Source organism: Stegodyphus dumicola, chromosome X2 (assembly GCF_044657685.1).
Source record: "Stegodyphus dumicola isolate Sdum_Otavi_A_Nest chromosome X2, ASM4465768v1".
Lineage (NCBI taxonomy): Eukaryota > Metazoa > Arthropoda > Arachnida > Araneae > Eresidae > Stegodyphus > Stegodyphus dumicola.
The window spans coordinates 101247886-101271687 of record NC_140781.1 but is presented as its reverse complement, the minus strand read 5'-3'; the positions used below and the strand labels follow the sequence as shown (position 1 = coordinate 101271687).

The following is a 23802-nucleotide window of genomic DNA, read 5'->3' as shown; positions in this document are numbered from 1 at the left end:
GTCAGTGAATAGCCAAAAATATTCCTCCAAAATGCTAATTCACACTCAGAATGGCAGTCGCAAAAACACACAGAAATTTTCCGATGATTAAAATTAAAGACCTTCTGCCAATTTTGACCAAAATTAAGAACTTTTAAGAGTAACGTCTAGCCCTAGCATAGTTTATGCTTCACGCATGCGCAATGACAAGCTCCGTTGAAGTTATTAGCTGGCTTCCATTATACAGAATTGGCGATGTATAATAAGATTGGCAACTAAAGACATGTTGTCATTCCACTAAATTTTGTCACGTTGTGGAAGTTAAGCCTGAATAAGAAGCATGAAACGTTGAAGAAGTTAAGCTGTCACAGATTAAATATATTTAGTGTGATTAGTATGAAAGGTAATTTTGTATGTTTAGAATGTTCAAAGACTTATTGTTGATTACCTTTTGGATTAACACTAAGGTAAGATAATGTAATCACGAATATGGAAAGAGAGAGCCAAAGTATGTTATTTTGCTGAATGCCTGTTAAAACATGAATTTTTTTATGTAAATATGAAATAAAAAACAAATTTGTAAAATGAGGTTAAATTATTTGATTATGTTAAGCTCTCAAGAATTATTTGCCTAGGATGAGACATTATTTTGAAGCATGAATTTAAAAAGAAATTTTATAACAGTAAATATAACATTAAATATCAAACAAAAATACATTTGGAAATAAATGTAAAATACAACTAATTGGTTATTGCACATTACAAAAACCTACTGTATTAATTTAAGCAGTTCATAGACATCAACACGAGTGAAAAAAATAAAATCTATTTCCCCATATGCTTTTCAAGTCCCCAGTAAATAAATTCTCGCATATTTGGGCCCAAAGTTCACCCCATATGCTCTTTAAGTCCTGTAACATTAATTTTACCTGTAAAAGTAAATAATTGCTAGCATAAATGGGCACAAAATGAACAAATTTCTCACACTCCGCAGCACTGCACTTACGCATTGCTGAATTGTGAATTCATCGCGAAGCAAAACATATAGATGTTCTAACACATTCTTTGACCAAGCGACGAAGGTTACCATACTGAAGATATGCCTATTGCACATAAATCATGCTAGGACTAGACGCTACTTTTAAGGACCAAAAATTGATTCCCAAAATCTAAGAACTTTTAAGGACTGTACAAACCTGTTATCGTATAATAGATTAATTTGATTCCCAAAATCTAAGAACTTTTAAGGACTGTACAAACCCTGTTATCGTATAATAGATTAATTTAAGTTTTTAATCTCAGTGTAAGTTAATATTAATTTAAAACAATTTGGATTTAAATAAAAATGGATTTCATGCAATGCTTTATCTGCAAGATAAGAGTTAATGACTACTAAGCTACAGAATGAGATTCTATGATTTTTATGTTCTAGTCAATACCCTGAAGGATATACAATTTTTCTGTTAGCAAGCTGCATTTAAAAGATTTATTGGTATTTATTTATTTGAATATATAAAACTAGTTATCAGACTATTTTATGTTCGTGAAATTTGAATGCATTAAATACTGCGAGTGTTTTCCACAAGTCTTTTACTACAGATTATTCTGACCCTCTAAGTAAATAGTCACCGTTCTCAGAAATACTGATCACGTTTATAGATGGTCACCATATGAGGATTCCTTGCATTTTGTTGGTATGCAAATGGTGATGAACAGTTTAGGAAAACTAATGAATCTTAATCTATTATTATGAATAACTAAAATGTGTTTGTAAAATTGCAATTTTCGTCTACCTCTTTTTGGATTACTACTCTTATTAAGCTATGATGATGTTGCACTGAATACAAGGTAAGAGAAATTATTCTACTCTCTACTTTGGTAATTTGTTGTGAAAATGTTTGTTACCCCCCCCCCAAAAAAAAGAAGTTTAGAACAGTATTTAATTATACACTGTAATATACCACTGATTTCAATCCGCTCTCGCAATTATTAATATTTAAAACTCCAAGTTTAGTCAATTTTAAAAACTATTACAGACTCCAAATACTATACGCATAAGAATTATACACTTCTATTTACATCTCGGGATGCGATTGGAGTCTCTGACTGGGATCAGAACACGCGCGGTCCCCCGCATTCGCAGGAGAGAGCAGAGGCTCTTATGAAAAGCGGTGTCTAAATGATGCGGCAGTCCGTATGAGGACAGCACGGCGTTCGCATTGCGAAATTCGACGACTGAGGAGTAGCGAGGTGTTATGATTTCTCAGAGCGGAAGGTGACAAACCGGCAGCCATTCATCGCCGGATGGTGACAGTTTACGGGAGAAAATGGAGTGCCCGTTTTCGTGTAGGCCGTGAGAGGGTGGGTGATGACCCGAGACCAGGCCAGGCAAACACTGTCATCACGAGCGATCTCATCGACAAGGTGGACGACCTAGTGAGAAGTGATCGGCGTGTCACATTGCGAATGTTGGCGGTTAAGGTAGATGTCAGCTATGGAACCATGTGGACCATTGTTCACGACAGGTTGCTATATCAGAAGGTGTGTGCCGCTTGGGTTCCGAAGCAGCTCAAGGACCAGCAAAAGAAACTGCGTATGGGGCTAGCACTGCAACATCTGTTTCGGTATCAGGAAGACCCCTCTTTCATGGAGCGGAGCGTCACAGGTGATGAGACCTGGTGCCATCACTATGAGCCTTAGACAAAACGGGACAGCAAGCAGTAGAAGCATGCATCATCACCTCCCCCTAAAAAGTTCAAAGCCGTGCCGTCAGCAGGCAAGGTGTTGCTCGCCGTCTTTTTCGATGTTCAAGGTCCACTACTTGCGGAATTCCTCGAACACAGAAAAACCATTAACTCCGATGTGTCGGTCCATCAAGAACAAAAGACCGGGGCTGCTCACAGAGGGTGTGGTTCTGCTCCATGATAACGCGCATCCACACGTCTCCCGAGTCACACACATAGAACTGGCCAAGTTCAAGTGGGAGACGTCGGACCATCCGACCTACAGTCCGGACATGTCGCTCTGCGATTTCCATGTGTTTGGTCCACTGAAGAAACACCTGAAAGGGAAGCGCTTCAACTTGGACGACGTACTCAAGGACACTGTAAAGGACTGATCTCGTCATGGCCACAGCAATTCTGGGAACAAGGAATCCTGCGGCTTGTTTATCAGTGGGATCGTTGTGCTCAGGGGTTGTGTCTATGGTGTATATTTTGAATAAAGTCTACATTTGTACCCACCGTGTCATTTCGTACCTTTTCATTTGATCACTCCTTGTACTAAAATATGGAAAAATTCCTATAAGCGTTAAAATCACAATTTCTGACTTCCATCCCATTCCTAGCGAATTTGTATTTGCTAAAATCTGGCCTAAAAATGTGATTTTTTGGGGGGCAACACTATTTAGAATCTCATTTTGAATTTTGCTTCAAATATTAGGGTAGAATTTCATTTCTTTTTCGTCAAAATTCTGTGAGAGATGCATGAACTTTCTGTTCCTTTCTTACCAGATTTGCTGTTTGATAAAACAACTATGATTCCCTTCTGATTTTCAGAGCAAGACTCTTTCCAATGAGGTTATGATTGCTTCTATTAATTAGTCAACCATAATTTCCCTCAGACTTTCACATTCTTTAAAATGTAAGGATTAAACCTTTTCAGTTTAATATTTCATTATATAAAATCTGTTAAATTCAAATGTCTGCTGCATAATGTTGAAATAACATTCAGACTACTTTTTTGTATTTGTTCCATCAAATAAACACAGAATTCAGAAATAAAAAATCTAAACTAATATCTTACTTTTAAACTTTGGCAATCAGCTTCACTGCAAGTATTTTGCCTTGTGAAAATAGAAGCATTAGGAAAGGATGGGACAGCATTTTGCATGTACAGCATTATAAATAATATAACAAAGTGAAGAGAATTTTATTATAATTTAAAGAATGCAATATTTTACAATGTTAATATTTTGTGACTATTTATGACCAAATAAGGGTATAGAAAGAAAAGAATTCTTTCTATTCTGTTGTCTGCAAAGCACTTAGTAGTACTGTAGATGACATTTATTTATTTAAATTCAAAATAGGATGTAAACATGCGTTTTCTTTTCAGAACAAAATTTTACCTGTAACACAATGCACTTCTTACAGAAACTTAATATAAAAATCAAAAAGCATAATATCTAATTAATAACTAAAAAATAAAATTCTATTGACAATTTATACATGGGATATGCCAAAAAGGTAGAAAAAATGCAGAAAATATATATTATGGAATTTTTTACAAGTAATGTTGAGAGAAAGTTTCCCTTGGTGATAAAAACTTTTATTTTTATTACATTTACTACCTCACCTCAACTTTAGCAGTCAGTTTTATACTTTTATTTTTAAGGATACCAATTAAACTATGCCTGCCCCCAATCTATTTAGAGTTCACATAAGTGCAGCAGAAACTAATCATCTATTTATGGAAAAATACTGACATTATTAGAAACACTTCAATCATTTATACTATTCTAAATATTACAAATCATAACTTAATGAGAAAGTAAATGTTGACTAAAATAACAAAATTTCAACTGTATTAGATGTTTCCACTGAAATCATATCTTTTTAAAAAGTCACATACAGCATAACTTAAAAACAACCGAAATTCATACAATTTTTTAAAACAAAGTTTACTGGTTATGTAAGAAAGATTGCATATGTATGCAACCTTGCAATATAATAACTTATTACAAAATCTGTGAAATCTATATATTTACTACACACATTTTTAGTTAATTAAAAAGGAATTCTTATTTTAAAAAATGCAGACAGTGTGTGTTAATAAGTGGAAAGGAAAAATTGGTTATGTTCTGAATTAAATAATAAAATCACCAAGAAACAGTACTGAAAAAGTTTATTTTATTAAGAAAGAATGTAATACATCAAGGCTCCCATACAAACAACAGTTGTACACATAGAAATATTTTTTCCCCATAAATGTAGAATGAATATGAAAATAACAGCTGCAGTTTCAACATTTTTATGCACTTCATTATAGACCCATTATGACAACTTAGAAGCTTAAGTGACTACGTACATACATAAAGGAAACACATACATAAAGAAAAAGCTCTGATTACAGCAAACATCTTCATAATTTCTAACAAATAATTCCTGAAAATCATCATTCATTTCTTCAGTACACGAATTCTTCGGCTAAATAGGAAAAAATAAATACAAATTACTTAAGTGAATCATGAAGCATTCTCAGGTTTCATGCATTACTTCAAAAACAATTTTAATAAAAAATATTTTTTAAGTTTTTGAAAAAATTTTTGTACAGTTTTATTTTGATGATTTTGGTGCACCAAATTTTCTTCATATTAGGTCATATAAAAAGTCTCTGCGATTTTTTTGCCATTTTGGTGTTGATGCCTATATATCCGGCAACACTCACCCAATTCTCTCAAACAAACATGCACTTAAAAGGTGATTTTCAGCGTCCTCTGTGAAGATAGCTTTTTTAATTCGTTCCTCATGCAAAAAGATATATGGATTTGAAAATGAATGAAATATCTGAAGAAATAAGCTAGATGATGCTTTTTTACTATAAAAAAGGTAAAAATGCTGCAAAAACATGCCAAAAATTTGTAAAGTGTACGGTAAGAATGCTGTGAATGAACAAAGGACCAAAGCGTGGTTTGCTCAATTCTGTTCTGGAAATTTCAATGTCAAAGATGAATCTTGCTTTGGTCGGCCAGTCACTGAAAAAGTCAATGATATTTTGTGACTGGTGGAGCAAGACGAGAATGCAAGCTGTCAGGAAATAGCAGAGGCACTAAACATCAACCACATAACAGTTTGGAATCATTTGAAAAGAGCAGGCTACAAAAAGAAACTTGATGTTTGGGTGCCACACTAATTAACGCAAAGAAATTTGACTGAATTACCCATCAGTCAAATGCAATGAAATCGAACCATGTTTGAAGCGAATCATTACAGGCAATGAAAAATGCGTGAAATATGAGAATATCAAAAGTCAAAGGCCAAATATATGATAAAATATATAAAAAAATATGGTCAAAGGCCGGTAACCCTCCAAAAATAACTTCAAAGCCTGGATTGTCACCAAATAAGGTTATGTTGAGTGTTTGTTCATTATGAGCTGCTACAACCTGGTGAAACCACCAATTCGGCCCTGTACTGTGCACAACCTGACCATTTGAATGAAGCAATCCAGAAAGAGTGACCAGAATTGGCCAACAGAAAGGGAGTTGTGTTCCATCATGACAATGTGCGGCCACACACATCTTTGATGACTCGGAAGAAATTGACAGAACTTGGTTGGGAAGTTTTGATGCATCCACCATATAGCTTAGACCTTGCTCCATCTGACTACCATTTGTTTCGGTCCTTGCAAAACTCTCTTGATGGTAAAAAATTGGCCGACCCAAGGTCCGCTGAAAATCACTTGGCCAAGTGTTTGGACAATAAACCACAGAAGTTCTACACTAATGGAATTATGAATTGAAAAATGGCAAAAGGTCACAAATAATAATGGTCAATATGTACTTGATTAAAATTGATTTTCAGTAAAAAAATTTTGTTCAAAAATGTACCAAAAAAAAACATGGAGATTTTTTATATGGCCTAATATAATGTTCTACAATGACATTAACAGCAACAAACTTTCATGCACATATACTTAAAATTTCTATGCACATATGTATGTATTTAAACTATACAGGTTTGACAAATCAAATGAACAAACAAATAAAAACTGGTTACGCTCCCTTTTATCATTTCCTACGTACATCACAACTCATTACATATTTTAACGAAGTATCCCCCCCAAAAAAAACAGTGTTATAAGTTAGGGCATAAGAAAATAAATGTTTAATATTTTCAAATTGCACACACAAAACTTAATAATTAAATATATAAATTCTTCTAATAACATGTTTGAATGCGAGTCCTAAAAATGAGAACCATAGAGAATATTATGTCGAGTGATTATATGAGGGTAAAAAGAATACCATGCACTCATTATGAAGGATATGGATGATTATATATTATATCTTTCGTAATGGTACATATGTTCTGATAAAATAATTTGTTTTCAGTGCAATTTAATTAATTAATGCTGAAACTGGTCAATTTCACAGTTGAAAATACACTAGTTCACTAAACTGCAGCAACAAGTAAAATGACAAATGCCTAGTGTCACAAAGTACCTTGGCTAAAAATAGATTCCCCTAAAGACTGCCATTTTTTCATTAAATATTTTTCATAAAAATATCTGGTTGAAACTTTTGCTTCAAGTATGAGACTAATTATTATAAACATAATTATTATTGATAAATATTTTTAACAGAAATAATCTCTGCTAGTATAAAATATCTTTGGTAGTTATATTTTTATATGTAGTTATTTTGACCACTGTGTCAATGCAACACTGGCAGCTAATGGGTTAAAGAATGCTACAGCTACAGAATGGTTAAAGACATTTCTTACACTGTACAAAAATGAGTTCCTGCACAGCAGTCTTTTTGTGCAACAGGTAAGCTCACAACTCCATGATTTTTACAAGACTGGAAAAAACTTTATTACAAACACTGACAAACACCAAGTTTTGATGGCAGAAACTTTCATAATTGCACATTCTAACTATTGTGACATAATTCCTTCTTGAACAACATGCCAAAATTCAACAGGACCATTTTCCAAAATAATCAGATAAATTTTTATTTTTTACTAATTATAACCACTAAGAGAGTATTTAAATTCCTTTCTATAAAGCCTTTGATTTCATTAAAAGATTCTAGCCGAATTTTGATTGAAGTTTTTAAACATAATTATTATTGATAAATATTTTTAACAGAAATAATCTCTGCTAGTATAAAATATCTTTGGTAGTTATATTTTTATATGTAGTTATTTTGACCACTGTGTCAATGCAACACTGGCAGCTAATGGGTTAAAGAATGCTACAGCTACAGAATGGTTAAAGACATTTCTTACACTGTACAAAAATGAGTTCCTGCACAGCAGTCTTTTTGTGCAACAGGTAAGCTCACAACTCCATGATTTTTACAAGACTGGAAAAAACTTTATTACAAACACTGACAAATACCAAGTTTTGATGGCAGAAACTTTCATAATTGCACATTCTAACTATTGTGACATAATTCCTTCTTGAACAACATGCCAAAATTCAACAGGACCATTTTCCAAAATAATCAGATAAAGTTTTTATTTTTTACTAATTATAACCACTAAGAGAGTATTTAAATTCCTTTCTATAAAGCCTTTGATTTCATTAAAAGATTCTAGCCGAATTTTGATTGAAGTTTTTATTTTGTACTAACTATAACCACTAAGAGAATGTTAAAATTCCTTTCTATAAATCCTTTGATTTCATTAAAAATTTCCTGCAAAATTTGGATTCTGGGTTCTTAAAGAAATTGAGCTGGATTAAAGATTTAAATCAAACTATAAAAAGTATCAGTAGTCAAGTTAGTAATAACAAACAGGATGGATATTACACTTAAGTAATTTAAATGCTGAGTTCAAATAAAACCCTAGTTTCAGGGTTGTATATTTTTAACTGGATATCTACTGATTTAATGACTTCAGAAATAAAAAAACAACAGGTCATGGAATTTCAGGATGTTCTACACAGGTTAACAAAATGCAAAAGACTTCATGCATTCAGATGATGGGAATAATATTTTTAAAAAATGCCCCACAAAGAATGTCCTGATATAAGATGTAAATTAACTGAAAGTTCTACAACCTGCGAGTAATTGGTCCTTCAGCTTGTGCTACAGCTGTAGCTGGTGCTGATGCAACTTTACGAATCTCATTTGCTCGTGCTAAATGATACAAGAGACCATTATATACGGCAGTTTCCAGAATAACTCTGTGTACTCGCGACATTGGAACAGAAACTCCAGGTGCTCTCGCCACTGCGTCTTCATCAACCTGTTAAAGAAGAAACGGTAAAAAATTTTCAATAAACAAAATAATAATAAAACTCTTTCATTGAAATTGTAAAATCAATACTATGCTTGGGAAGTACTTATTCCCAGTTTCTTTTAAATAAGTTTAAAATATATTTTTATCCAAAAAGGAATATATGTCAACAGTTAGGGTTTACTCCGAGAGTGATATGAGGAATTTTGAAGCTTATGTATCATACGCTAAGGAGTTGCTTAATATCAACATTCTTGAATTACCTACAGCTACTAATGTGCTTGTGCTAATTATTGTACTTATTTACATAATAAAATGTACATTTCTTTCTGCTTCTCCGGACTTGGAAAATCGATAATCTTGTAACTTGCAACAATATATATGTATATATAATTATATATGTGTTGTATATATTACAACTGAAAGATAAGACAACCATCAAGAATTTAAAACGAAATGTCAAACTTACTGATATAGAGACATCCAGATTTTCAAACTGTTGTTCAAGCAGTCCCACCATAACAGTTATCTAAGAAAGAAATGGAAATAATTATGTTTAGCAATATTTTAGATAGCAATACAGATGAAAATTATATGAACATGTTAAAAAATTAATACTGTCAGTCATAGAAATATTGATTTATTACCTTCCGAAGATTCATTGTACTCATAAACTTGTCTAATGCTTTAAGTACAGGGCGAATATTAGCCACCTAACAGGAAAAACACACACATATATATATATAAACCTTAAAAAATCACAACTACATCATCAAAGTAAGAGATTATCAATAACTAAGAAATCACAGTTAATTAAAGATCTACCACTCTCAGTAACATGAGAACTTTCAGTATGTCAAAAAATATGCTCTAGCAAAATTCATTCAAAGGGTGTATATTTCCACTACACATTTTATTCATATATCTGAAATATTGCTTCAAGCATAGTTCCTGTAGACAGCTAAAGTTAGCCTGAAGGTAGGATATACCCAAAACTTGATTTGCCAATTAGAGAGAATAAATTTCTATTTGGTACCTGATTCAGGCTACTAACTGAAGATGGAAACTTAACTATACAGTAGAATTCTAGGAAAAGTTCATGACTTGGAACAGAGAAAAATGTTTCTGAATCTGATAGATCTTTTATGCACATGTACATATAAAAAAAGGAGATCACTATTATAAATACAAGATTTTTTCCATTCCCAATTTTAAAATTGTTACATCAAAAAACTTTCCAACAGTAACAAAATTATTTTGAGATTATATGATATTTTATACAGGTGTAGACCTTTAGAAAAAGAAAGATTCATATCTGAAAATTTAACAGAGAGATAAACAAGATGCAGTCCATTTTCAGGTTTAAAATAGTTACAGCAAAAAAACTTTCCAGCATAGCTATGAAAGGAGGCCTAGCTAATCATTACTGTTTGCCAACATTAATTTTGTGGTTTTATGATGTTTTATGGATGTGTAGACCTTTAGAAATAGATTGATTCACACCTGAATATTAAACATCATGAGATTCAGATTTGAATATTTTATAACCATCATATACAGGACATTTCAGAACATTATTCAATGGCTGTGTAGTAACTTTAAATGCACAAAACTGAAATAATATCAAAACACTAATTTAGTGATTTGAAAAAAAAAAAAAAAAATAATCTTTAGATCAAGGTCATTCTTAATCGAGAATATGTCTTTGTTTCTTCTCTGTCTTACAAGCTGTCTGCTGCTGCACTTCCATTCTTCAAATATACTGCAACATTTTTAAAACCACTGATGCATCTAATCAAGAAGTACACTTTTTGCATTCAGCCCTCTCTACTGAAATTATTTTATGAGAATAAAAAGTGCCAAACTTGTCATGAGTACATCTAATTCTTTATTAATCAGCTGCCCTCAGTAACAACCATGACATCAACATTTATATTATTACATATGTGTGTGTGTGTGTATATATATATATACATATATATATGAAATGTTGTATGATCTTTAATTCATTTAGTGCGAAAACAAGACTTCAAAACATCTTTCAAAATATAACTTATCAGTATGGATTCACTTATCAGTATGGATAATCAATTAATCAATATTGTTTAGGAAATAAATTATATATATACACACACACAGTTAAAACAACAAAAGTCATGCCTTGCATTTAACACACACAACACACAGAAAAAAAAAATCTACTTTGTTTTACATCAATACTGCATTTTTGTTTTATGAATGCATTTACACAATCTTCTCCCAAACATTTCTTTTAAATTCTGTAATCATTTCTAATGTTGCTCTTGTTTCAGCAGAGCTGACTTTCGAACCTATTTCATTTCCATCTTTATTATTCCTTTACGAGCTAGATGTTCCCACATCTGCATTCAATTAATCATACACTTTTTCACAATGTTCATTTAATCAACTTTAATACATGATACAGGTTTTCTATGCAAAAGCTTAAGAAAGAGAAGCCAAAGGAAAATATCAAATATTTGAACAAGATACGAGAGCTACATGCAGCCTGGAAATATACTAATGCTGCTACATAGGAGATAATTGACTCTATGTTCATTGCATAGCACAGATAAAAACTGCAGCTAATTCAAAGATATAATTAGATAAGATCAATGTTGAAATATAAAGCAATATGAAAAATATCTTCCACAAAATTCTAATAAAATTCTCACATTCTAACTTGAAACACTTACTCACATTTTATGCTATCATCATTTTATTCACTTTGATACATTTCCCACTCTGTGATACATAACGTTGGAAACAACCTCTGTTTTGAAAATGACACATTACTACCACTTTTACTCATCTCTCCTCTGTATATAGATAGCTTGTTTCCTCTAAAGCAGTCTGCTTTCAAGACTTGTTTCTTCACCTAATCTTGAAATTACCTCATAGCAAATCAACAGGTTTGACGGTGTGGTGTATTTAATTATGGCAAAGCACACTAGGGCTATCTGCCTAAGGGGAGGGATGCCTTCGTGAAGGACTTTCTAAGGGAAACTGGCTCGTATACATGTTACACATGGGGAAAACCACGAGAACACCCATGCAGCCAGCCCGTTCGCGGGATTTGTACCTCGGACCGAACTACCAGTGTTCAGCGACTTTACCGTTCGGCCGTTGGTGGGCCCAACAGGTTTGAGACCTAGTTATTGAAGCCTAATGTTGCACCCATACCAAACACATAACACTTTCTTTTTCTCTTTTACTAGCGAAATGCTGACATCAAGCTAATTAAAACTGCACACAGTATTAGTTATTACTAAATTCCCATTTTCTAACATAGGGTATGATGACATGAAATAGCAGTAAAACCAATTAGCCAAAACTGCTGAGCAGAAAGTTATCCCTTCAGGAAAAGTGACACTGAATTTTCTTTTGAATTTGACTTAATATAAGAAAAGATACATGTAGAGAAAAAAATGAGGCTAGATTGAAATGTACATTGTAATAAGCAAACCTTTAAGTTAACAATATGTAACTAGAATTGCTTGTACATTAATCGTAATGAGGCTAGATTGAAATGTACATTGTAATAAGCAAACCTTTAAGTTAACAATATGTAACTAGAATTGCTTGTACATTAATCGTAGTAATTGGAAGTTCTTATTTTGAAGAAGCAAAACAAATCGAGCATTTATAAAATGACAGACAAAAGTACTTTTTAAATGAACATGCAAGGAAAAGTAAGCTGAAAATAGTTAATGTCATACATGAATTTTTTAATGTGTAACAAGCATTGAAAAGTCATTCAGAAAGTTTTCAGTTATAAAATATTAGAGATTCATAATAGGACAAAAAGGATTTAAAACAAACTACCTGGTTAGGCACCAAATAAGCTCCTTTTTGAATGAATTGAACCAGCTTAATAGAACAATAAACATCAATATTTTTTGTTTTTTATTATTACAGCTGTAATGGACATTCTGAAAATCAAATTGTTCACCAACATGTCAATAGATGGCATCACACAATAAAGTGAACAAACTTTTAGTGATAGAGGGCAGAGCATGATCATTTTGCCCTAGCAAAGCTTATCTCAAACAGGCTGCCCACGTGGTAGGAACTCACAGATTGCATGATCCATTTTTCTATATTGCATGTAGTGATGTTTTAAAATAAACTGTGTTTAACTGAAGGATTTGAATCTTTGTCAATCCATCTCTATCACAAGAGGTAGTTAATTATGATGACCCATAGATGGCTAAACGAGTAAGACTCAATCACTGTAATGTTTGTTTTGACTGCTTTGAAATATATTTCCCCAACTCAAGGCACTTGGTCTCTGAACATGACGGAAGTCACTACAGTTAAGTTTCCATACTACTATTTCATCTATCCAGCATTATGGTTTTCTATTGTTAAAATACACTCATGTCCATAAATTAAGGATAATTCGGAGTCACACGGAAATCGAACTCTAAATTAAATATATCAACTGTAAAATCACTACACACATCTTCAAGAATCATATGCAAATTTCATGAAGTAACCAGATGACACCGATGGTACGTCACAATGACGAGAGTGTAAGAGAGTGATACATAAGGAATACAGGCAAAGAAGCAAAATTGTTCGCAGGCGCTTTATAAGTATTTCAGTGCAATAACCGAATAGTTATGACACAAAGCACGCATTTGGATGATTTTTTACGTGATAGAATTATCGGCCGTCTGGAATGTGGGCGTACTCAACTGGAAGTATCAGACGAACTTGGAATTGCCTAGAGTGTCATCTCTAGGCTTTGGAAACTATTCCAAGATGATGGTAATGTGAGTAGACGTTACAGCACAAGTCACCCCAGAGTTACAATGCCAAATGAGGACCGGTATTTGGCAGTTACTGCCAAAAGAAACAGGCGGAGCACAGCCTCAGACCTGTCTCGTCAGCTCTCTTCAGCCACCGCTACGACAATTTCAAGGCAGACCGTGTACAGATGCTTAGGGCAGATTGGTCTATATGCTCGTAGACCTGTCAGATGCGTTCCACTTACTACAACTCACTGTCGCCTGCGGTTAGCCTGAAGTAGAGAACATGCATTGTGGACACCGCAACAGTGGGCGCGTGTGATGTTTTCCGACGTGTCCAGGTTTAGCTTGCAGTCTGATTCTCGCCGGACTTTCATATAGAGAGCTCCAGGTACCCGTTACCACCAAGAAAACATCATTGAACGACACTGTTACAGTGGTGCAGGAGTGCTCGTTGGGGGTGGAATTATTCTGGGTTCCAGAACTGACCTGCATGTTCAAATTGGAACCATGACAAGCCAAATCTATCGAGACTTCATTCTGGAACAACATGTACGTTTGTTTCGGGGCGGGCGCCATGGGCGCACAATTTGTGTTTATGGATGACAACGCCTGTCCTCACCGTGCAAACATCGTAAGGGAATGCCTTCAATCGAAGGATATCACCCGTATAGACTGGCCAGCATTCTCACCGAACTTGAATCCAGTAGAGCACGTGTGGGACATGCTTGGCCGACGAGTTGCAGCCCGTCAACCTCCTCCTCCATGTCTACCGGAACTTCGGAGAGCATTGCTTTTTGAGTGGTGTAATATATCCCCCAAGATCAGATCGATAATTTAGCATGCCTAGGCATTGTACAGACTGTATTGCATCGTCTGGGAGACATACAATGTGTTAATGTGTTAACAATCATACCAACCATGTAATATTGGTTTTTTGTAAATAGGTTTTGTTTTGCAATTTGCTCCAGGGAGAAAAAAATCGCTAATTTTTTTAATAATATCAAACATATAGCATCTTTTTTTTTTTTTTTTTTTTTTTTTGCTCTTTACCTTTTGTTTAATAAATAAGCTTTACAAATAAGTCAAATTTGTTTTGCTTCTAACTCTTCCTTTGCCTGATTTTGCATTATCCTTAATTTATGGACATGAGTGTATTTTCTCATGTAAATCTTACAAAAAGCATACCAATAAATCCCAATAAATTCAGATGAAATCCCTAAAAAATGCCACACCTTTCGGGCTATTTGAAAGTACACGGGCGCAACTTGGCCTTTGAGATGCTGCAACTTTACATTCCATCAGTGAACCAACACTCTGAGTGGCATGACCAGCTTTATCCAGTCATTAGATTTTTTTGTCACTTGGCATATATCAGCTTATAATTTAAGATATTTTGCTTTCTTTCTTTAATGTCATCTTTATGAATGTAAGTTTATGAAAATAGAGACAAATAAGTAAATATACAAATTTAAATAATAAATGCTGTTTAAATTCAAGTCTTCATGAGCCTACCCCCTCAGAGGGTTTAATGGTCTAAAATTTGTTTATGCATTCATCGATTACATTTAAGTAGCTTCCAAATTTACAGAGAAGCACATAGAACATTTTAAAATTTTTATTTCATTGCCTTATGTTCTTAGGCTTAAAACCCCCCTAAATGCACATTCAGAGTTTCACCCGTACATTTTTTAAGATTCACAGTATCTCAGCATGGTATCAAACCCATAAAAGACACAGGAGATTGCATTTTAAATTTACCAAAACCTACCACCATCACACAAATAAGACATTTTCTTGGCCCTTTCAATTTCTACCTTTGGCTTGTACCAAAAGCTGCACACATCTCAGCACCATTAAACAAATTTTTAGACAGGATCAAAAATTTATAAAAACAAATCCGAAATGACAAACACAAAAAGACCCTTAGGACACACTTCAGTGAACTGGGCTGCTGAAGATACTAAGAATGTTTTAGCATGAGCAACTCTTCTCAAACACCCAATATGTAGAGCCAGACTTAGTGCATGTGTTGATGCCAGTGACTTTGTTAGTGGTTCCTTAATGCAGTTGAGCAAAAACAGTAGGGAACCTTTGCTTCCTATCAGTAAAAGTCACAAACAGCTAATGAGGATTTTCCATATATGAATAAGAACTGTTTAGCAATGTGTACTGCAACAAAGAGATTTTGACACACGCTTGAAGGTCAGAATTTCACCATTTACACAGACCCCAAAACCTCTTAATTTATGCATTTCCGCAAAAAACCAGATAAGTGCAGCCCAAGTGAATGCTGATAACAAGATTTCATACCTCAATCCAGCACCAATATTTATCACACAAGTGGAGCAAACAACGCAGTAGCAGATGCACTTTTCAGAATAGAAATCCGCCTTATTTCTAACTCAACAGCTCTAGACTTCAAGATATTAGTGATGCTCAACAAGATGATCCAGATTTGAAGGAAGCATTTAAGCAGCCAGAATTCAGTGGACATAAAAACCAATGCCAAACCCAACAATATCAGAACTCCTCTGTGATGTCTCAACAGGAACACCTAAACCATTTGTGCCTACGATCTTCCAAAGGACTGTGTTTGAACATTTTTACAAGGGGTGAATGAAAAAGTACGAAACGACGTAAAACATAACAGTTAAATATTTGCATATTCCGGCATGGGAGAACGTAGCGAGACATCTCGGGGTGCGATTGAGTCACTGACGGGGATCGTAGAACGCGCGGGCGCCCGCATGCACAGGAGAGAGCAGAAGCTCTTATCAAAAGTGCCGTCCAAATGATGCGGGAGTCCGTATGAGGTGTTATCTCATTTCTGACAGCAAAAGGTGAGAAACCGGCAGCTATTCATTGCTGGATGGTGACAGTTTACGGGGAGAAAGTCTGTCAGAAAATGGGGTGCCCGTTTTCGTGTAGGCCGTGAGAGGGTGGGTGATGACCCGAGACCAGGCCAGGCAAACACTGTCATCACGAGCGATCTCATCGACAAGGTGGACGACCTAGTGAGAAGTGATCGGCGTGTCACATTGTGAATGTTGGCGGTTAAGGTAGATGTCCGCTATGGAACCATGTGGACCATTGTTCACGACAGGTTGCTATATCGGAAGGTGTGTGCCACTTGGGTTCCGAAGCAGCTCAAGGACCAGCAAAAGGAACTGTGTATGGGGCTAGCACTGCAACATCTGTTTCGGTATCAGGAAGACCCCGCTTTCATGGAGCGGATCGTCACAGGTGATGAGACCTGGTGCCATCACTATGAGCCTTAGACAAAACGGGACAGCAAGCAGTAGAAGCATGCATCGTCACCTCCCCCTAAAAAGTTCAAAGCCGTGCCATCAGCAGGCAAGGTGTTGCTCGCCGTCTTTTTCAATGTTCAAGGTCCACTACTTGCGGAATTCCTCGAACACAGAAAAACCATTAACTCCGATGTGTGCTGTGAGACACTCCGACACCTATGCAGATCCCTCAAGAATAAAAGACCAGGCTGCTCACGGAGGGGGTGTGGTTCTGTTCCATGATAACGCGCGTCCACACGTCTCCAGAGTCACACACATGGAACTGGCCAAGTTCAAGTGGGAGACGTTGGAGCATCCGCCTTACAGTTCGGACATGTCGCCCTGCGATTTCCATGTGTTTGGTGCACTGAAGAAACACCTGAAAGGGAAGCGCTTCAACTTGGACGACGTACTCAAGGACGCTGTGAACGACCGGGTCTCGTCACAGCCACAGGAATTCTGGAAACAAAGAATCCTGCTGCTTGTTCATCAGTTGGATCGTTGTGCTCAGGCCTATGGTTTATATTTTGAATAAAGTCTACATTTGTACCCACCGTGTCGTTTCGTACCTTTTCATTTTATCACCCCTTGTATAATTTCTCACATCATCACTTCACATTTTATGGTACACACCAGTTGATCCATTGCAGATATGTGTGGCCAAACATGAGAAAGAAAATAAAAGAGTGTGTCAAAAGTAGCAATGCCTGTCACTGATCCAAAATTCATAGGCACACAGAAACACCTTTAGCACGTTTGCTGTATCTGATGCTCGGTTCTCTCACCTGCATATTGAAATGATTGCCGTTTACCTCCATCGAAAGGAAAAACATATGGTCTCATAATCATTGACAGATATAAGAGATGACCTAAAGCAGTGCCTATTCCTGATATTTCTGCAGAAACCATTTGTCGTACACTGTTTAATGGCTGGATGTCCTGCCACTATAGCTATAAATCAGGGACTATAGTTTGGCTGTCCCTCTTTAAAAAGCTGACAAAGCTCATATAAACCTAAAAAATGATGACTCCTTTTCATTCACAAGAAAATGGTTTGGTGGAACTACTCCCCCTAGTGTTAAAAAGCACTCAATAAAACCTCATGAGAATCCCAGGTAGGCAGCAAGTCTGCCAGTATTCTTCTGGGACTCAGAGCTACTGTCAAAACAGACCTTAAGTCTTCAAAAGTGCAGACTTAGTGTATGACTTCACTAAGTGCAGACATGTTTTTCTTCATGGAGACAAAATCATTCCATCCTTATCTTAGCCTACACTGGTCCACATGAAGTGACAAACACATGAAAACTTATATAAATGAAAAGACAAGTTGTTTCCTTGGACAGAGCAAAGCCAGCTTTCATATTTAATGAGACTCATGAGCCAAACCTTCCTGACAATGGAACCTACTCCTAAAATAGCTAATTCAGAAAGTGCACAGAATAAGATCAGGTCGAGAGGTAAAGTTTAGTAAAAGACTGATCACAAAGATCAACAGCATATGTACCCCACTATAGGACACAAATATTTTTTATAAACAGGTGCTGCTTTCAGCAACGCCTGTCTAAAAAACATCTGTTTCCAATAGTGGGAGACATATGATGCTTACTAGTAAACATTTCGTTCTTTTTTATAACATTTTAAGACATCCTCAAAATTTAATAATTTAAAATGCTAAAATTTATGTTATTTTTATGTAAAAACAATAAAAATATGAAAAGATTAAAATATTCATAAAAAAAACCTAGTTTCAAACTTTTCTTACACAGCATTTTAAGGTACTTTTAAAGATATGAAATTACTATACAGAAAATGACTAAAAAAGATTTAAACATTTATAAAAAATCAAAATAGTACTAAAAATACATTTTTAAGATTCTTCTTCTAATTCATACAAATATTCCCCACCATTCAATTACCTTTATAATTGAATATGTAATTTCCTTTAATTTTCCTGATTGCATTGTCAGAAATTTTCCCATGATGTTTTTTTAAGATAATACTCTTTTTCTTTACCATCTACTTCTACAATACATATATCTCCATATTTAGATCCATTTTTTCCTCAATAAGATCAGATTCTATCTTTAAATCTATCTATTTTAAAGTTTTAATATAACAAGACTATTAAATCAATTTAATTATTTGATTAAATTTTTTTAAATGCTTTTTATTGAGCAAAGTTTTTTATATAAATTTTTTAAGACCTTAAATCAATTTTTTCCAATAAGTGAGAAATGTTCTCAATAAAGTTATAATAATATGAATGTCCTAACATTTGAAAAAATATTCATTAATTGGCCGAGAGGTAATGTCGCTGAACACTGGTAGTTCGGTCCGAGGTTCGAATCCCGTGAATGGGCCGGCTGCATGAGTGTTTTCATGGTTTTCCCCATGTGTAACGTAGTTTCCCTTAAAAAGTCCTCCACAAAGGCATTCCTCCCTTAAGGCAGATAGCCCTCGAGTGCTTTACCGTAATCTAATAAACCAAACCATTAATTACTCTCAGCATGAAATACTTCAAATTACAGCGAACCTGAATTTATTTATAGTAAATTAAAACGAAAAAAATATAAATGAAATGTTATACTGAATCTGATGAATTTCATGATTCAAATTAGCATCATTTATTACCAAAATGGCCTTTTAAAATCTCAATTACAGGTCTATCAGGATCGGGGAAAACAAATTTAACATTAAATTTAATGTATCATTTATTAGATTTTTGACCCATTATATGTGTGTGCAAGACAATTAATGATCCAAAATATTATAAATTGCACAAAAGTTGTACTATGCTTGAGGATATAGAAAAGGATATAAGTTGTAAGGATTCAGACAAAAGTCCTTGGCCTTCGAAAAATTAAGAAAAAATTATTAAAATTACATGATAAATTTAAAAAGGAAGAAGTAAAATTTACTTCGGATTTAAATTATTTAATACTCTAGATGAATTAGATCCACCACTTAGAAATTTAATTATTATTGATTACTGTGTAACTGAGGAAAACCAAAAAAATTACTCAAGATTTTTCTTATCATGGGTAGAATGATAAATGTAATCCTTACATATATATATAAAACATAAGCTTATAATTCAACACCTATGAGAAATAACTAATTATTTTATATTTCTTAAGTTTCAACCAAGAGAAATTCAATAGATTATGAGAGAAATAGGCAGATTTGTAATGAAAACATGATTTCTTTATGCTAAATTTAGTTAATCCAAAAATGAGATATTCAGGGTTGCCACTCAAAGAGGAGAATGAAATTCCCAGGTTTTCCAGGTGTGTTTTAAGAAATTCCAGTCTATCCGCATAATGCATGTTGGCTCTTCTAAGAAGTAAATTGATTATGGTATTACTTGACAACACAAAAATCTGCCATATATATATGCATATATATATAATTCCAAAACATTACTATTATAACTATAATACGAGTTGTTTCTCCACTAAAGATTGAGATTAGACTCTGCCCAATCTGGATTAAAAAAGGTCTTGCTTTTGCAGCTAAACAAAAGAAAGAAATCTATTTAATGATATTTGTAAATAAACTCAGGTATTTTATATTTATTTAGCAGCATATATAAGCAAAAAATATGTGCATTAAATTTCGTGATGGTATGTCATCATACTGCTAGAATTAATTTCAGGATTATATGAGAGAAAATTTCCTGAAATTTGAAAGCATTATTTACTAATAATAAATAAATTTAGAGGGAAGAAAGCAACATTAAATGATACAAATAACATAAAAATAAGACAATTACTTAAAAACTGAATTAGAATAATCAATGATAATTTAGTGAAGTTATATTAAATGGTTTGCCTAGATGACTGATTGCTATTTTATTATTTTACTGCAATATGACAAATAAGGCATTTATTTAAAAGAAAAAAAAAGGGGGGGTTTAAAAGATTTTGCAGTAAAATCCTAGTATATGCTAAGGCTTTGGCACGATTTTGAAAATTGTCACCAGCACCTAAATGACCCATTTACTGCTCATCATAATGTTGCCAAATCTCATGTGTACTGTACATGAAGATCAGAATAGAATACGTGGAGGCTATTCTAACCAAAGAACATCTATGTAAAGAAAGAAATGTTCCATAGATGTAATGCTATTACGCTGCTAGAAAGCGGAGGGAAAATTCACCAAGTGATTTGGCAAAGGAACTTGGTGGCGAGAATTGTACAGGAAATTGAGGAACACGTGTTAAGAAAAAAATGTTTCTTCTGTGACTTTTCGCAATAACTTAAACACGGATTTTCGTAGTGTTTCCCCCCCTCAAAATAACTAATTCATTAATTAATTAGCTTATGCAAAAAAAAAATATTTTCTTTTCCTTTAAAGTTTGAAGAAATTTTAAACAATATTCATTTTATGAACTCTTGATAATGTGACCTTCGAAATTCGACACCAGCTTCGAGCTTTGGCGACTATTTCGTGCATGTGCAACTGTTTCCCTCTACACTGGAATGCAGCCACTCTTGTTGCAGAGTTTTTCTTCTTAACAATACATATTCTTTGATTCTAACCTCCATGGTACCCGTATACTAGGATTAAACCAATTTCGTTTTATACTACGATAAGCACTTTGTTTAGTTCAACATGCACTGCACATGCACATGCGATTCTCAAGGTTACTGGAAACCCAAACTGCTGGAAACTTGCTTTGCCTTTCTAAAAGACAATCGCTATTAAAAAAGCATGTGAAATTTTAAAATATATATGAAGTTTCGCATTTTAAAATGAAAACAATTTATTCAAAGGATTTGTTAAAATGCTTTATAAAATCAAATTAGAAACAGATGATAAATAGTTTTAGTAATTTAAAAAATAAAAAAGAACATAAAAGCGCCGTTAAGGAAGAATTAGGTATAGAATTAGACAAAATAGAAAAAAATCAAGATATGAAACATACTGAATATGTTACAGAATTGGAATATTTTAAAAAATTGTATTAAATAAGAATAAAGATTATATGAAATAAGATTAAAGGTTTAAGTATGATTTTTATGAATGATGATTGTGTGGAAATAAGAATGAAAGATAAATATACAAAAGATAATTTTAATGCAAATAGTATATATATGTGATATTTTGGGAGTTGTGCAGAATTTTTAAAAGATTTTTTGAATTACTAAAATTATCTTTACAGCAAAAGGCAGCTTATTGTCCACCTTTTGTTGATGAAGAAATCAGAGAAGGATGTACAGATCATTATAGTATTGGTTTTAAATTAATGGATGACAGAAATTATGATATGGAGAATAAAATTTAAAAAAAAAACCTTTAAATCTAGTCGATAATCATGACACTGCTAACAGAGAATTTGTATTACAATATATAGAACGTAATTGTTTTTAATTAAAAAATGAATTGAAAAAACTAAGAAACTAGATACAGGTTTGCTAAATTTTGAAGAAAATGCAAGACATATTAAAGCCCTAATAGAAGCTTTTAATGAAGAAACATCCGATGATAAACAAATAAATAAAAGCATACCAGAATGTAAAAATAAATTAGAAGATAAATATTCACATACTAAAAGATGTTATCGATGCAAAAGGGAAAAGAGAAAATGTTGGGAATCCAAAAGATCAATATGCTGCAACCAAAAAATTCGTTTTTAAACTCCTTTATATGTTAATAAATAAAACTCCTTTATATGTTATTATTTTGTTTGGTTTCATTACACTTCGTTGTGATAAAAAATGGACTAATATTAAGCTATCTAAATTTACAAAATATTGAATATTGAATAAAGATTCTAAATTTTTAATAGAAGGGGATGTTAGAATCATATTTTCAATAGATAAAATAATTGAAAAATAATCGGAATTTGTTGACGAAAATATTTTTCAGTTCAGTTATTCCTAAAGATAAATAATATTTTACATTAAGCTAGGTTGTGTGTTAAAATTAAAAGTTTGAGCAAAAAATGGTATTACTATTCATCCTTATTTGAAATTCTTTAACAGAATTGAACAATAAACCAATAAACAGGATATAAATTTCCTTATATTAACTCATTTTTATAAATTATATAATTACATTTAAGAAGAAATTAATAATAATTTAGGGAAAAAGTATTCTTTATACATTACATACCTGCATGTTGGAAGATTATTATTTGTGCCTTGTAAAATATTGTCTATGGAGTTTTAATAAAATCATGAGATTTTATTATATATCTTGTAAACCTAAAGTATTTATTCATATGTCAAGACATTCAGAATATAATAACTATATTCAGGTAATTTTTCTATTATTAGAAAAATATTATTTCAGGTCTTAAATAAAAAAATATTCCTAAATAGGAAGCCTTTAAACGAGTGTTAACGAAATAAATAGATGGATTCAGTAGTCTCGGATATCATCCTAAAAACACTGAAGTTGAATGATTTACAGACTGAGAGATAAAATCTGATCTTATTGAGAAAAATTGAAGCTAAATATGGAGATACATGTATTGTAAAAATAGATGCAGATGGTAAAGAAAAAGAGTATTATCTTAAAAAATGCCATGTAAAACTTCCTGAAAATGCGATGAAGTACATTAATAAAGGAAATTACATATTCAATTATAAAGGCACGAATAATGGGGAATATTTGTATGAATTAGAAAAACAATTTTTTAGTTCTATTTTTATTGTGTCATAATTTCATACTTTTAAAAGTACCTCAAAATGGTATATAAAAAAAGGTTGAAATTAGTTTGTATTTATAAATATTTTAATCTTTTTCATATTTTTATTGTTCTTATAATAGAAATAACATAAATTTTA

The 23802-nt window shown here is 33.3% G+C and overlaps 2 protein-coding genes across 2 annotated transcripts in view; one reads left to right on the top strand and one right to left on the bottom strand.

Annotated features, from left to right (window-relative positions):
- Positions 1-2283: 2283 nt before the first annotated feature.
- LOC146992843 (protein GVQW3-like) lies at positions 2284-2679 on the top strand. Its single transcript, XM_085808808.1, has one exon. The coding sequence runs from the start codon at positions 2284-2286 to the stop codon at positions 2677-2679; it is 396 nt and encodes a 131-aa protein (XP_085664934.1).
- A 2188-nt stretch (positions 2680-4867) lies between these two features.
- Positions 4868-23802, bottom strand: part of LOC118188039 (charged multivesicular body protein 1a-like) — a 73467-nt gene continuing 54532 nt past the window's right edge. The window contains exons 5-8 of the mRNA XM_085808842.1: positions 9593-9658; positions 9415-9474; positions 8767-8954; positions 4868-5186 (exon numbers count right to left, since the gene is read on the bottom strand). Of these exons, the coding sequence (XP_085664968.1) occupies positions 5159-5186; positions 8767-8954; positions 9415-9474; positions 9593-9658 (342 nt within the window). The 3' untranslated portion in view covers positions 4868-5158. The remainder of the gene's footprint in view (positions 5187-8766; positions 8955-9414; positions 9475-9592; positions 9659-23802) is intronic.